Below are 14,759 nucleotides of genomic sequence, written 5' to 3'. Positions count from 1 at the left end.
CAATGTGATTTCTTTTACTAAAATAAAGGTGCTTGTGAAAAATATTTATCTCAAAAAAAGGTGAAGTGGAATTCTTCTTTATTGAGTTCTAGAAGCAAAGACTCTATTTCTTCTTTTTGATGATGTTGAACAGGGCACGGGCTTCCTGTGGTGTAACGCGGTGTTTTTGAAAATTAGCTTCGTTACGTAACAAACATGCTCGATGGTTCTCGCCATGGCGTCCAAGAAAACACATCAAACCGTCCACTGGTTTCGCAACGGTCTCCGCCTTCACGATAACCCAGCCCTCAAGGAGGCTTTCGAAACGAGTCAGACTGTTCGACCGTTGTACGTTCTTGATCCTGATGTGTTAAAAAATGGAAATATCGGGGTTGTTCGATGGCGTTTTATTCTAGAATCTCTAGCCGACCTCGACAATAACTTGAAGAAACTAAACTCTAGGTGTGTTGCATCCAAATGATTTGCTTAAGACTCCCACACATTTATATGGGGCCTAAAGGTATAGGTGATGTCATGTTTTTGAAGCTATCCAAGAAATACATGTTACATTGGCTCTCTATGTATATGTAAAGAGCTGATAGATTAAGATTTAAACAGTGTAACACGAAGGATATGATAGAGGCGATCGGGGATGGATCAGTCGTAGAAATCATAGACATTTCATAGATATTTGGAGCACTTTATCCTCTGTACACTCAAAAGTAGGTCAAATATATGTCAATATGTCATCATTATCTTCATAATTATCATCATCATCATAATGATTATCAGGGTAAGAGCATTCTGTACAGGCCCGTAGCCAGGGGGGGTTCGGAAGAACCCCCTACTTGATTGGAATGTCGGTCCTAATTAAAGAAAATTAAGGACAACAAAGAGGTAGGACATGCTACCTAAGAGAAAATGGTTCGTATGGGTAAACAACCCCCCCTTAAAATCCTGGCTATAGGCCTGCTGTAATTCCATGCTTACCCCTAAAGATAGTAGAGTACCAAAATTTTTTTTTTACCTCATACAGGAGATTGTTATGATGTGCAGCATATGTCACATTTTTGGAATTTTATGATTGTTGCTGTATATGTGACTCCTCTATTTTGATTGACAGATTATTTGTTGTGAGGGGTCGGCCTAGTGAGGTTTTCCCTAAACTTTTCAAGGAATGGAAGATTTCCAAGTTGACATTTGAAGTGGACACTACTGAACCAGCCAGAAAGCAAGATGCTGAAGTCTTGAAGATTGCTAATAAGTTAGGAGTAGATATTGAACAAAGAGTGTCCCACACTTTGTATGACTTAGACAGGTATGGAATGTATGTAATAGTAGCCAGGAGTTTGAGCAGGGGGGAGGGTTAATTATACATTTACAGTGTATCTTTCTCATCCTCTTACAGCAGTAGCCCATGTATGTATGTCTCAATGTTTCTCAGTCTGCTTCCATTTGAGAGGACCCCACTCCCCTGGCTATGGCCCTGGTACTCTATTCACCCTTTATAACTCTATTCACCCTTTATAACTCTATTCACCCTTTATAACTCTATTCACCCTTTATAACTCTATTCACCCTTTATAACTCTATTCACCCTTTATAACTCTATTCACCCTTTATAACTCTATTTACCCTTGATAACTCTATTTACCCCTTATAACTCTATTCACCCTTTATAACTCTATTCACCCTTTATAACTCTATTCACCCTTGATAACTCTATTTACCCCTTATAACTCTATTCACCCTTTATAACTCTATTCACCCTTTATAACTCTATTCACCCTTGATAACTCTATTCACCCTTGATAACTCTATTCACCCTTTATAACTCTATTCACCCTTTACAACTCTATTCACCCTTTATAACTCTATTCACCCTTTATAACTCTATTCACCCTTTATAACTCTATTCACCCTTTATAACTCTATTCACCCTTTATAACTCTATTCACCCTTGATAACTCTATTCACCCTTTATAACTCTATTCACCCTTTATAACTCTATTCACCCTTTATAACTCTATTCACCCTTTATAACTCTATTCACCCTTTATAACTCTATTCACCCTTTATAACTCTATTCACCCTTTATAACTCTATTCACCCTTTATAACTCTATTCACCCTTTATAACTCTATTCACCCTTTATAACTCTATTCACCCTTGATAACTCTATTCACCCTTGATAACTCTATTCACCCTTGATAACTCTATTCACCCTTGATAACTCTATTCACCCTTGATAACTCTATTCACCCTTGATAACTCTATTCACCCTTGATAACTCTATTCACCCTTGATAACTCTATTCACCCTTTATAACTCTATTCACCCTTTATAACTCTATTCACCCTTTATAACTCTATTCACCCTTTATAACTCTATTCACCCTTTATAACTCTATTCACCCTTTATAACTCTATTCACCCTTGATAACTCTATTCACCCTTGATAACTCTATTCACCCTTGATAACTCTATTCACCCTTGATAACTCTATTCACCCTTTATAACTCTATTCACCCTTTATAACTCTATTCAACCTTTATAACTCTATTCACCCTTTATAACTCTATCCACCCTTAATAACTCTATTCACCCTTTATAACTCTATTCACCCTTTATAACTCTATTCACCCTTTATAACTCTATTCACCCTTTATAACTCTATTCACCCTTTACAACTCTATTCACCCTTTATAACTCTATTCACCCTTGATAACTCTATTCACCCTTTATAACTCTATTCACCCTTGATAACTCTATTCACCCTTTATAACTCTATTCACCCTTTATAACTCTATTCACCCTTTATAACTCTATTCAACGTTTATAACTCTATTCACCCTTTATAACTCTATTCACCCTTTATAACTCTATTCACCCTTTATAACTCTATTCACCCTTTATAACTCTATTCACCCTTGATAACTCTATTCACCCTTGATAACTCTATTCACCCTTTATAACTCTATTCACCCTTTATAACTCTATTCACCCTTTATAACTCTATTCACCCTTTATAACTCTATTCAACCTTTATAACTCTATTCACCCTTTATAACTCTATCCACCCTTAATAACTCTATTCACCCTTGATAACTCTATTTACCCCTTATAACTCTATTCACCCTTTATAACTCTATTCACCCTTGATAACTCTATTCACCCTTGATAACTCTATTCACCCTTTATAACTCTATTCACCCTTGATAACTCTATTCACCCTTTATAACTCTATTCACCCTTTATAACTCTATTCACCCTTGATAACTCTATTTACCCCTTATAACTCTATTCACCCTTTATAACTCTATTCACCCTTTATAACTCTATTTACCCTTGATAACTCTATTCACCCTTGATAACTCTATTCACCCTTTATAACTCTATTCACCCTTTACAACTCTATTCACCCTTTATAACTCTATTCACCCTTTATAACTCTATTCACCCTTTATAACTCTATTCACCCTTTATAACTCTATTCACCCTTTATAACTCTATTCACCCTTTATAACTCTATTCACCCTTGATAACTCTATTCACCCTTTATTACTCTATTCACCCTTTATAACTCTATTCACCCTTTATAACTCTATTCACCCTTTATAACTCTATTCACCCTTTATAACTCTATTCACCCTTTATAACTCTATTCACCCTTTATAACTCTATTCACCCTTTATAACTCTATTCACCCTTGATAACTCTATTCACCCTTGATAACTCTATTCACCCTTTATAACTCTATTCACCCTTTACAACTCTATTCACCCTTTATAACTCTATTCACCCTTTATAACTCTATTCACCCTTTATAACTCTATTCACCCTTTATAACTCTATTCACCCTTTATAACTCTATTCACCCTTTATAACTCTATTCACCCTTTATAACTCTATTCACCCTTTATAACTCTATTCACCCTTGATAACTCTATTCACCCTTGATAACTCTATTCACCCTTGATAACTCTATTCACCCTTTATAACTCTATTCACCCTTTATAACTCTATTCAACCTTTATAACTCTATTCAACCTTTATAACTCTATCCACCCTTAATAACTCTATTCACCCTTGATAACTCTATTTACCCCTTATAACTCTATTCACCCTTTATAACTCTATTCACCCTTGATAACTCTATTCACCCTTGATAACTCTATTCACCCTTTATAACTCTATTCACCCTTGATAACTCTATTCACCCTTGATAACTCTATTCACCCTTTCTTGATAACTCTATTCACCCTTGATAACTCTATTCACCCTTTACAACTCTATTCACCCTTTATAACTCTATTCACCCTTGATAACTCTATTCACCCTTTATAACTCTATTCACCCTTTATAACTCTATTCACCCTTTATAACTCTATTCACCCTTGATAACTCTATTCACCCTTTATTACTCTATTCACCCTTTATAACTCTATTCACCCTTTATAACTCTATTCACCCTTTATAACTCTATTCACCCTTTATAACTCTATTCACCCTTTATAACTCTATTCACCCTTTATAACTCTATTCACCCTTTATAACTCTATTCACCCTTTATAACTCTATTCACCCTTGATAACTCTATTCACCCTTGATAACTCTATTCACCCTTTATAACTCTATTCACCCTTTACAACTCTATTCACCCTTTATAACTCTATTCACCCTTTATAACTCTATTCACCCTTTATAACTCTATTCACCCTTTATAACTCTATTCACCCTTTATAACTCTATTCACCCTTTATAACTCTATTCACCCTTTATAACTCTATTCACCCTTTATAACTCTATTCACCCTTTATAACTCTATTCACCCTTTATAACTCTATTCACCCTTTATAACTCTATTCACCCTTGATAACTCTATTCACCCTTGATAACTCTATTCAACCTTTATAACTCTATTCAACCTTTATAACTCTATTCACCCTTTATAACTCTATCCACCCTTAATAACTCTATTCACCCTTTATAACTCTATTCACCCTTTATAACTCTATTCACCCTTTATAACTCTATTCACCCTTTACAACTCTATTCACCCTTTATAACTCTATTCACCCTTGATAACTCTATTCACCCTTTATAACTCTATTCACCCTTGATAACTCTATTCACCCTTTATAACTCTATTCACCCTTTATAACTCTATTCACCCTTTATAACTCTATTCACCCTTTATAACTCTATTCACCCTTAATAACTCTATTCACCCTTTATAACTCTATTCACCCTTAATAACTCTATTCACCCTTAATAACTCTATTCACCCTTTATAACTCTATTCACCCTTTATAACTCTATTCACCCTTGATAACTCTATTTACCCCTTATAACTCTATTCACCCTTTATAACTCTATTCACCCTTTATAACTCTATTCACCCTTGATAACTCTATTCACCCTTGATAACTCTATTCACCCTTGATAACTCTATTCACCCTTTACAACTCTATTCACCCTTTATAACTCTATTCACCCTTTATAACTCTATTCACCCTTTATAACTCTATTCACCCTTTATAACTCTATTCACCCTTGATAACTCTATTCACCCTTTATAACTCTATTCACCCTTTATAACTCTATTCACCCTTTATAACTCTATTCACCCTTTATAACTCTATTCACCCTTTATAACTCTATTCACCCTTAATAACTCTATTCACCCTTTATAACTCTATTCACCCTTTATAACTCTATTCACCCTTTATAATTCTATTCACCCTTAATATCTCTATTCACCCTTTATAACTGTATTCACCCTTTATAACTCTATTCACCCGTTATAATTCTATTCACCCTTTAAACCTCTATTTACCCTTTATAACTCTATTCACCCTTTATAACTCTATTCACCCTTTATAACTCTATTCACCCTTTATAACTCTATTCAACCTTTATAACTCTATTCACCCTTTATAACTCTATTCACCATTTATAACTCTATTCACCCTTTATAACTCTATTCACTCTATTCACCATTTATAACTCTATTCACCCTTTATAACTCTATTCACCCTTTATAACTCTATTCACCCTTCATAATTAATACCTTATAAGTGAGAAGGCACAAGCTTTCCTTTCTGGGTATATATTTTGGGGTGCACCCCCCTCCTCCCCCTTTGGTCACTGGTCATTTCTTATTGAAGGATCATCAAAAATGTTTTTTTTTCCATATGATACCTATGACTGTGACAAACCCTCTGCCAATTCAGGGTACCCTCCTACCCCACTTCAGTAGAAAATTTAACCTTTAAAATGCATCACACTGAGTGAGATAATCTTCTTTTTTTTTTCTCATAAAAGAACAAAGAGATTTATTATATGCTAATTTTTATAATTAATTATAATTTTGAAATCTCATTTAAGGATTGTGAACAAGAATGGTGGAACAGCCCCTTTGACTTACAAAAAGTTCCAGTCTATAGTTTCTTCACTCGGTCCCCCTGCTGCACCTCTACCAGCTATTGACAAGAAAATGGTCGCAGGGTGTAACACGCCTACAACTGCCAATCATGATAAAATCTATGGTGTGCCAACACTTGAGGAAATTGGCCAGGAAGTACCAGAAGAGTCCAGAGAAGTGTTGTATCCAGGTGGAGAGACAGAGGCGCTAGAAAGACTTGAGGTCTACATGAAGAAAGAGGTGCATGTCTGAAGTCTGTTGCCATTTTCTCATCCTCTGTAACCCAGGGCATCAAAGTCTGCATAACAATGCATAAGAACCAGATGGAACAAGGCTGGTGGCAAAGGGGATGGGGGGGGGGGGTAATTTTTCTAGTGTAGAGATCATGTCAGAGTTGTAGCTTAAAAGGCTATATACTGTACATGAACATATCATATTACAGGTGTGTTGCAGGGAATTTGACCCCCAAGACCCCCATGGGAGAAGGGAAAAGGGGTTGAAAAAAGATAATATTATGTACATACATCATGAAAACTAATTGGCAGTACATTATTATAAATACATAAAAATCAAAACTTAGCGGAAATAAGGAAATAAATGTCATGTGCACAAAAAAAAAGATGAATTAATATAAATAGTACATGAAAAATTATCCCTGTTATTTACAGTACTGTTCTTTTTGAACTAGTCAAAGAAGGTCAATCACGCTGCCATTTTACGCTCCCACACAATACCAACTCAGAAAACCCATTGTCGCTAACTGAGATGCTTTCAATAAAACTTGCAAGTAGACTGATGTATTTACAATTGTAAACAATAATAAAAGAGTGGCTGATCAACATTCTTTGATGATGACGGTTCTACTGTTTTTCTCTACAGGATTGGGTGTGTAAATTTGAGAAGCCCAACACTGCTCCTAACTCCATTGAACCAAGTACTACTGTCCTTAGCCCATACATGACTTATGGATGTTTATCAGCAAGACTTTTCTACACCAGGCTAGCGGAGATATATGCCAAGGTATCATAGGGTTAATGTGCCTTTAAGGGTTATTTTTAACAGGAAACCAAAACCAGTTCTACTCTCTTTTGGTCCATGATACAGTAAATGCCTGTTGATTAGGCTGCTTCTTGTCAGTGATATTGATCATCATCTGCTTTAAAAACGCCTTTCTCAGCTTTAGTTTAGGAATCCATGAGGTAATGATGTTAAAAATTGGCCTGTAGACTCAGGGGCGGATCTTGCTTTTCGCTAAAGAGGGGTTTGGCTCAGAGCCCAAAGGGGGGATTTAAACCCCCCTAAACCCTCCCCTAGATCCGCTACTGAGACTTGCCTCCTGATTACACGAGATGCCTGTAAAATGGCGCAGTTCTTAAGGTCTAAGATCGTGTCTTACTAACTAGCCCTTCGTCTAGTTGTCCGATCTTTCTTTACTGCAGTTTTGAGTGTTCTGAAAATGTTCGTTTCGTGAGTTCGAGGCTATCACCGCGAACACACCCAAAGCGTGAATAGTGTTTTTCAGGCGTCAAAAATCACTGTATGGAATCGGCGTAAGCTGGTTAGCTGAACTCATTATTTTTTTTATTGGTATTTAATTTTTAAATACGAAACCCCCTCCAAACAGCACCAGCATTGCTGGGACGTTGAAAGTTTTGCTTAGCACGACTGGCGAGACATTAGCAAAAGTTTGATTGTGGTCAAACATTTGGTGAACGCTGTGGTTTACCGAGGTATGCATACTTGTCAACTCTTCCGCATTAGGCGGGAGTCTCAAGATTTTGGACCCCTTCTCCCGTTCTCCCGCGTTAAGCACCAAATCTCCCGCTTTTTAGCGATTTTTATCGGTTTCGAAAAATTATTCTATAGAAAATTGTTATTTTGCCTATTTTCTATTATTGAAAATATTTGAAACAATAATTCCTTTGCGTAGCACAATTAATCAAACACCCTCGTGAGATCAATAAGTGGATTTGTTCGTGAGAGCTTTCTATACTGCAAACGCCTGCAAGGCTAGACCTACCCCTCCAAAAATGAATATACCTCACCCCTCCCCTCCCCTCAAAATATTCTCAAGCCTTGAGATTTTCAGAGGTTGACAGGTATGGGTATGGGTATGTGTGCACAATGAAAACAGCAATGGTGGGCTCTTTCTAATATATCCAATGCTAAAAAATGTCGCGTCTTAATGATACTACCATTTTAAAAATAAGGGAACGTTACCAAGTTTATGAATAAAATATTTTTCGTCTTAAAACTGATTTGAGACTGGAATGTATAAAGAAGAACGTAAAGCAAGCCTTGAATTTATTACTAAACATGTCGGCAAGGATATTCCTCTCAATTTACCAGCTGCAATGCTGGTGGTCGGATGCTGGCGTTGAATTATTATTTTTTTCTTTGTCCCCTTTTGTAGAAAAAGAAACACTCCCAACCGCCAGTCTCTCTTCATGGCCAGTTGCTTTGGCGGGAATTCTTCACTACAGCGGCATATAAGACTCCAAACTTTAACAAGATGGTGGGGAATAGTTTATGTCTACAAGTGCCTTGGGACCAGAACGACGAGTATCTTGCGGCCTGGGCCGAGGTATGTACAGTCTTAATTATATAACTAGAAAGACTTCAAACAAGCTGTAGAAAAACTAGATGGTCTGCGTAGGCGTGGTGTAGAATATGGAATAAATCAACACAAGGCTGAAACATGCTGCTGTCAGCCAAATTGTACACTTTTAGCAGAATTACATCAATTCAAGTGTTGGCCATTGAACAAATTATAGGGTTTTGGTTTATACGGAAGCCGCTGTTTTTTCATCCTACCAAAATACCAAGTATAGGTAAACAGTGTGTTACTGTGGTATTTTTAAATGAACTCGGTAAACGAAATCTGTTTACGTAATATGTTCTCCAATGTAAAAAAAAAAGAACAGTGTAAAAATGAAACAAAATGAATACCAAAGCAATAAGAAATGTATGTAATGTAACATAAAACGGCAGTCAATTATGGCATTCAGATTTTCGATGCATTTTTTTCAACAGCCGTTGCGTGTTGTAAAGAATCGCCTAGTTTGGGCTGCCTTGCCTTAATATTTGCAATGTAATGTGGCCGAAGAATTAATTGCTTGCGTTGGTAATCGTATCCATTTTATTTTCAGGCCCGCACAGGGTACCCGTACATAGATGCCATTATGACTCAATTACGAAGGGAGGGGTGGGTGCACCACTTAGCGCGTCACTCTGTCGCTTGTTTTCTGACGCGGGGGGACCTGTGGATTAGCTGGGAAGAAGGATTGAAGGTGGGTTATTGCTGTTTATAAACAAGGAAATACAAGAACTGCTAGGGACACTAAGTATGTGGTTTCATCTTCTGCGACAGTGCTTGCATACGGCACTACTCATGTTGTGTAGCAGTCCATATCTCATCTGATTGCTTAGTTCGGCCCAGGACTTTGAGAAGCGGGCTTCGTTTACCCATTTAGCGGACCATTTTCGAGGTAGCTCGCCCTAGCTCGCAGTGGTACTCAATTTTCCTTCATTAGAGCGGACCTTCCAGTCGAGTGAGGTGGTTCGCCGAACTCCTCCCCCCCCCCCCCCCTGGCTACGGGCCTGTTAATGCAAGTCGCCTATTGCATGTGAATCGTAAGTGAATATCGGGCACTATTGGCAAACGGAACTGATTGAATAGATTGATTTGGATCTGCAGTTATTCAGGTATTTGATATTTTTGTCATATATCTGTATTAAAATCCAGGTCATAGAAATGTCTACTGCAATATTGGGTTAATATTGGGATAATTACTGTTCTGTGCAGGTCTTTGAGAGATTGTTGATCGACCACGACTGGAATCTGAATGCCGGCAACTGGATGTGGCTTTCTGCTAGTTCCTTCTTCCACGCGTACTTTCGCGTGTACAGCCCTGTGGCCTTTGGCAAGAAAACCGACCCCAATGGGGACTACATCAGGTCAGACAACGCAAAACAGAAATAAGGGGGGAGGGCACTGTTAGTTTCAGGGAGTTATTTTTACTCCACTCAGAGAGTAAAAACTACTCTTTGCGGTGGAGTACTTTTAAAGGAGTAATTTGAACTCCTTTATTGGAGTAAAAACTACTCCACTGAGGAGTAATTTTTTTGTTTACTCCCTTAACGGAGTAAGTTTTACTCTGCTGAGAATTAGTATCGAATGTTTATTAAAAAAAGAGTAATTTTCACTCTTGTTGGTCAAATAATGGAGTAAAAAGTACTCTTTTCTGGGAGTAATTTTAGCAGAGTGAAAACTGCTCCAACTATCTAAAGTGAAAAGAATTATTTTTACTCCAGATGGTCAAGAAATGGAGTAAAAAAGTACTCCTTTTAGGGGGTAGGTTTTGAAGAGTAAAAACTACTCCAGCCATCTCGTGTTGAAAGAGTAGTTTTTACTCCAGCTGTATCTTTTTAGAGCAGTAACAAACCACTCCAAATATATAAAATAAAGGGAGTTGTTTTTTTTACTCTGAATTAGCTGAATTTAAGAAGGAAAACGATAGTCTTTATTATATAAGACAAAAGATAAAAATAATAATTTATCGTATCTATTGGTATTGAGACAAAAAACTCTACCATGTGCCTAGGAGTTTCCTAAGATTTCCTAAGTTCGATCAAAACAACAAAATATGATTAAATTTCCTAAAAATTCCTAGGATTTCCTAGTATAAGCAGTAGACCAGAAAATGGAAATAATTTGGATAAGAAAATCTTAGGAAGAAGATTTGAAGTTCTACAATTTAGGAACTCTTAGGAAATTCTTAGGAAATCCTAAAAGAACATTTTCAATACAAGAACAGGCCTCACCATACTTGCATATATTGTCAGCTATACTACAACAATAAGAAATGTAATCAAAGACAGGCTTGGACTCGAACATAAGTTTTATGTGGTGTACTTTCAAAATTGGCTCAGCATAATTAGTACTGCATTTAAAAGAAAGATAGGTTGGTTGATAATTGTATAAAATTCTTAGATCCGATTTGAACATTATAAAATAATATATATTGTTTCTAATAGAAATGCTACTTGAGATTATAAAAAAAAAGAAGTCCCGCTTTGCAGATAGAAGACGGCTCACCAGGGCTCGTAAAACCAAAATGTACCGGGCGTCCCTAGCTTTAGTGGCCGAGAGGGGCTTGGGCCCAAGGCGCAAAATCATAACGGTCGAACGGAAGCCATTATCACAGCCTCCAAACAGATAGCCGTTTATTCCCGTCTTTTCTACGCGTAATCCACCTTTTTTGAGGATTTGATGGCAGAACATGGATTGAAGTTAAAGGTTAGTGTGTAATGGGCTTTATAATGTGATAGGTTCAATACTAAATGTGATTTTTGCGACCAACTTCAGCATCAAATCATCGTTCGTGAGCGGATTTCTCGAACTAGACTGATATGTTTTGTGATCCTTTGTTATCTTCCAAAGCAATACTACCTTCTTATGTGTTTCTCTTATTATCTTCGCAGGACATTATGATAGAGATAGTAAAATGTGCTCGAGTTGAAAGCCAGAAAAGAAAGAAGTTTGAGGTATAAGGAATGTATCAATGCGTAAATCGCAAGAAACGAATAAAAACTTTGTAAACTTAAGTTATTCACTAATCACTGTACTTACATCTAAAGCGCCTATGCTTTATAAACTGTTACTTGAAGCACAAAATTGAATAACTTAGCTTAGTAAAAACCTAGTAATCAGTCTTGCTCAAAAGCTGTTAAAGTTGTTATAGAAAAATAATATTGTGTTATGTTTGTTTCAGCTTTGTTATGTTGGGACACTTGTTAGTAATTTTGTCCTGGATACCTTATGTCAAATGACTATTTTTTCAAACATTTTTTCAACTTATATTTTTGTTATTTTTTAAACTGAATTGTTTAATTAAATGATTTGTCAAATTAATAATAACGTCTTTTCCTTGGTGTTTCTAAATTACTCTTCTTTCTCCAGTATTAACCCCTGAAGTAGGTGGAGTTTTAACGGCCATTTTGTAAAAACAGGGGGGAGGGGGTTGAAATCATCCCTTTAGTTACCCAATTAGTAGGGGGAAATAACAAAATAGGGAGTAAAAATTGACTCCCATTTTGAGGGTAAATTGTACTCTTAATGGAGTAACTACAAGCAACCTAGTAAATTACTCCACTTAGCTACCCCCTAAAGTGGGTAAAATCTACTCCCCTGAGAGAGTAGGAAAAAAAGGAGTAAAAAATAACTCCATTTTGAGGGTAAATTGTACTCCGTTAATGGAGTAATAGCAAGCAACCTAGTAAATCACTCCCTTTAGTTACTCCCCTACAGGGGTAAAATCTACTCCCTTGAGAGAGTAGAAAAAAGGGAGTAAAAAATTACTCCAAAAAGGGAGTCATTTTGTACCTCGGTTTTTTACTCCCCTTTTGGAGTTAAAACTACTCTCTGAAACTAACAGTGGGGGTCAGACGACGCAAAACAGAAAAAGGGGGAGGGGGTCAGACGACGCAAAACAGAAAAAGGGGGAGGGGGTCAGACGACGCAAAACAGAAAAAGGGGGAGGGGGTCAGACGAAGCAAAACAGAAAAAGGGGGAGGGGGTCAGACGACGCAAAACAGAAAAAGGGGGAGGGGGTCAGACGACGCAAAACAGAAAAAGGGGGAGGGGGTCAGACGACGCAAAACAGAAAAAGGGGGAGGGGGTCAGACGACGCAAAACAGAAAAAGGGGGAGGGGGTCAGACGACGCAAAATAGAAAAAGGGGGAGGGGGTCAGACGACGCAAAACAGAAAAAGGGGGAGGGGGTCAGACGACGCAAAATAGAAAAAGGGGGAGAGGGGGTCAGTCGACGCAAAAATGAAAAAAGGGGGAGGCGGTCAGACGACGCAAAGCACTAAAAAAGGGGGGAGGGGGTCAGACGACGCAAAACAGAAAAAGGGGGAGAGGGGGTCAGTCGACGCAAAACTGAAAAAAGGGGGAGGGGGTCAGCCGACGCAAAGCACTACAGTAAAAAAGGGGGAGGTGGTCAGCCGACGCAAAGCAGAAAAAGGGGGAGGGGATCGGAATGAAAAGAGGAGGGAAAGGGTGCAGATGTTGCAAATGAGTGAAGGGGGTTAGGTGACGAAGAGAAGGGGAAGACGGGGGTAGCAGAGGAGTAGGAAAACCCGCTAATCCACAAAAAGGAAGCGTTGCGTTACTGACATTTGCGTTACTCTTGCGTTACAACAGGAAGTACATCCCTAAGTTGTCACGCTATCCACCTAAGTATATCTACGAGCCATGGAATGCCCCGCTGGCGGTCCAGGAGAAGGCGGGGTGCGTGATAGGGCGTGACTACCCCTGTCCCATAGTGGACCACAACAAGGTCGTTACGCGAAATATGTCCCGTATGAAGGAGGCGCGGTCACTAAAGTATGGCAAAACCGACATGGGTGTTGATAAACGTGAGTACATTAGAAATGACGTCACAAGATAAGGCCTGCTGTGACGTCAGGACAACGTATTTTTGTCATTTTGCGGAGTGCAGATTAAATTGAAGTGATGATGATCGTTTCCCTGCTAGCAGAGGCCTCTTTTCTCTGTATTTCGCTGGGCTGGAGTTCGCGAGGAAAAGATACCTCTGCCATGGGTCGCAAGTTCGTTTGATCAAACCGCCGTCCACGATCGTGGACGAGATCCAGAGCGCATGCCCCGTTTATTAATTACTGGCCACTATTTGAGCCCACAATGACTAGCGCATGCATGAAACGTATATCCGCTGCGGGATAATAAGCCCGCATTCGAAACGGCGTCCTCCGTAGAAATATCACGCGACGAATTATAAAAGAAGTCATTCAATGCCTTATCTTCATTCAGAATTTTCTCTCTTTTGACTAACGAGTCAATCTTCCGTTTACAGGTTTTGCATTCTTCTGGGAATATCTGATCTAAGTTTACCAAAAAGTTTTGTAACATTTTCTTCGAATCCAACTGTGCGATATTTACATTGAAGAAACTCGCCTGCCCAGATGTCTTGAAATTAATCCCACAAACAAGACAAAACTCGTCTTTGCTGCGTTTGTTGTTCAATCTTTTTATTGACGTTTTAGGTGATTGAAATTGAACAGTTGTTTTCTTTTTTCGAAGAGGAGAACTAACCGGAGTTTGATTCATGATTTTCGACTAAACCCATGCAAAGCATATTAGCATATTGACAGCTTTCGCGCGATGGTACGGGTTTTGGCACGTCGGTCGCTTATTAACGCTCACGCATGCGCAACAGAAACAGTTTCGACCCATGGCAGAGGTATCTTTTCCTCGCGAACTCCAGCTCAGCGAAATACAGAGAAAAGAGGCCTCTGCTAGCAGGGAAGATGATCGTGTTTATGATGATTAAA

The 14,759-nt window shown here is 38.1% G+C and overlaps 1 protein-coding gene and 1 long non-coding RNA gene across 2 annotated transcripts in view; both read left to right on the top strand.

Moving 5' to 3' along the window:
* The first annotated feature begins 165 nt into the window (after positions 1-165).
* The window catches only part of LOC5516268 (cryptochrome-1), a 16,963-nt gene continuing 2,369 nt past the window's right edge, over positions 166-14,759 (top strand). The window contains exons 1-8 of the mRNA XM_032385987.2: positions 166-441; positions 1,103-1,297; positions 6,369-6,645; positions 7,285-7,425; positions 8,819-8,989; positions 9,555-9,695; positions 10,211-10,362; positions 13,612-13,826. Of these exons, the coding sequence (XP_032241878.1) occupies positions 203-441; positions 1,103-1,297; positions 6,369-6,645; positions 7,285-7,425; positions 8,819-8,989; positions 9,555-9,695; positions 10,211-10,362; positions 13,612-13,826 (1,531 nt within the window). The 5' untranslated portion in view covers positions 166-202. The remainder of the gene's footprint in view (positions 442-1,102; positions 1,298-6,368; positions 6,646-7,284; positions 7,426-8,818; positions 8,990-9,554; positions 9,696-10,210; positions 10,363-13,611; positions 13,827-14,759) is intronic.
* LOC125570139 lies at positions 10,378-12,012 on the top strand. The gene is made up of 2 exons (XR_007312510.1): positions 10,378-11,704; positions 11,890-12,012. It is a non-coding gene; the product is annotated as an uncharacterized LOC125570139 (long non-coding RNA).

Source organism: Nematostella vectensis, chromosome 8 (assembly GCF_932526225.1).
Source record: "Nematostella vectensis chromosome 8, jaNemVect1.1, whole genome shotgun sequence".
Lineage (NCBI taxonomy): Eukaryota > Metazoa > Cnidaria > Anthozoa > Actiniaria > Edwardsiidae > Nematostella > Nematostella vectensis.
This window is presented reverse-complemented; position numbering and strand designations above follow the sequence as displayed.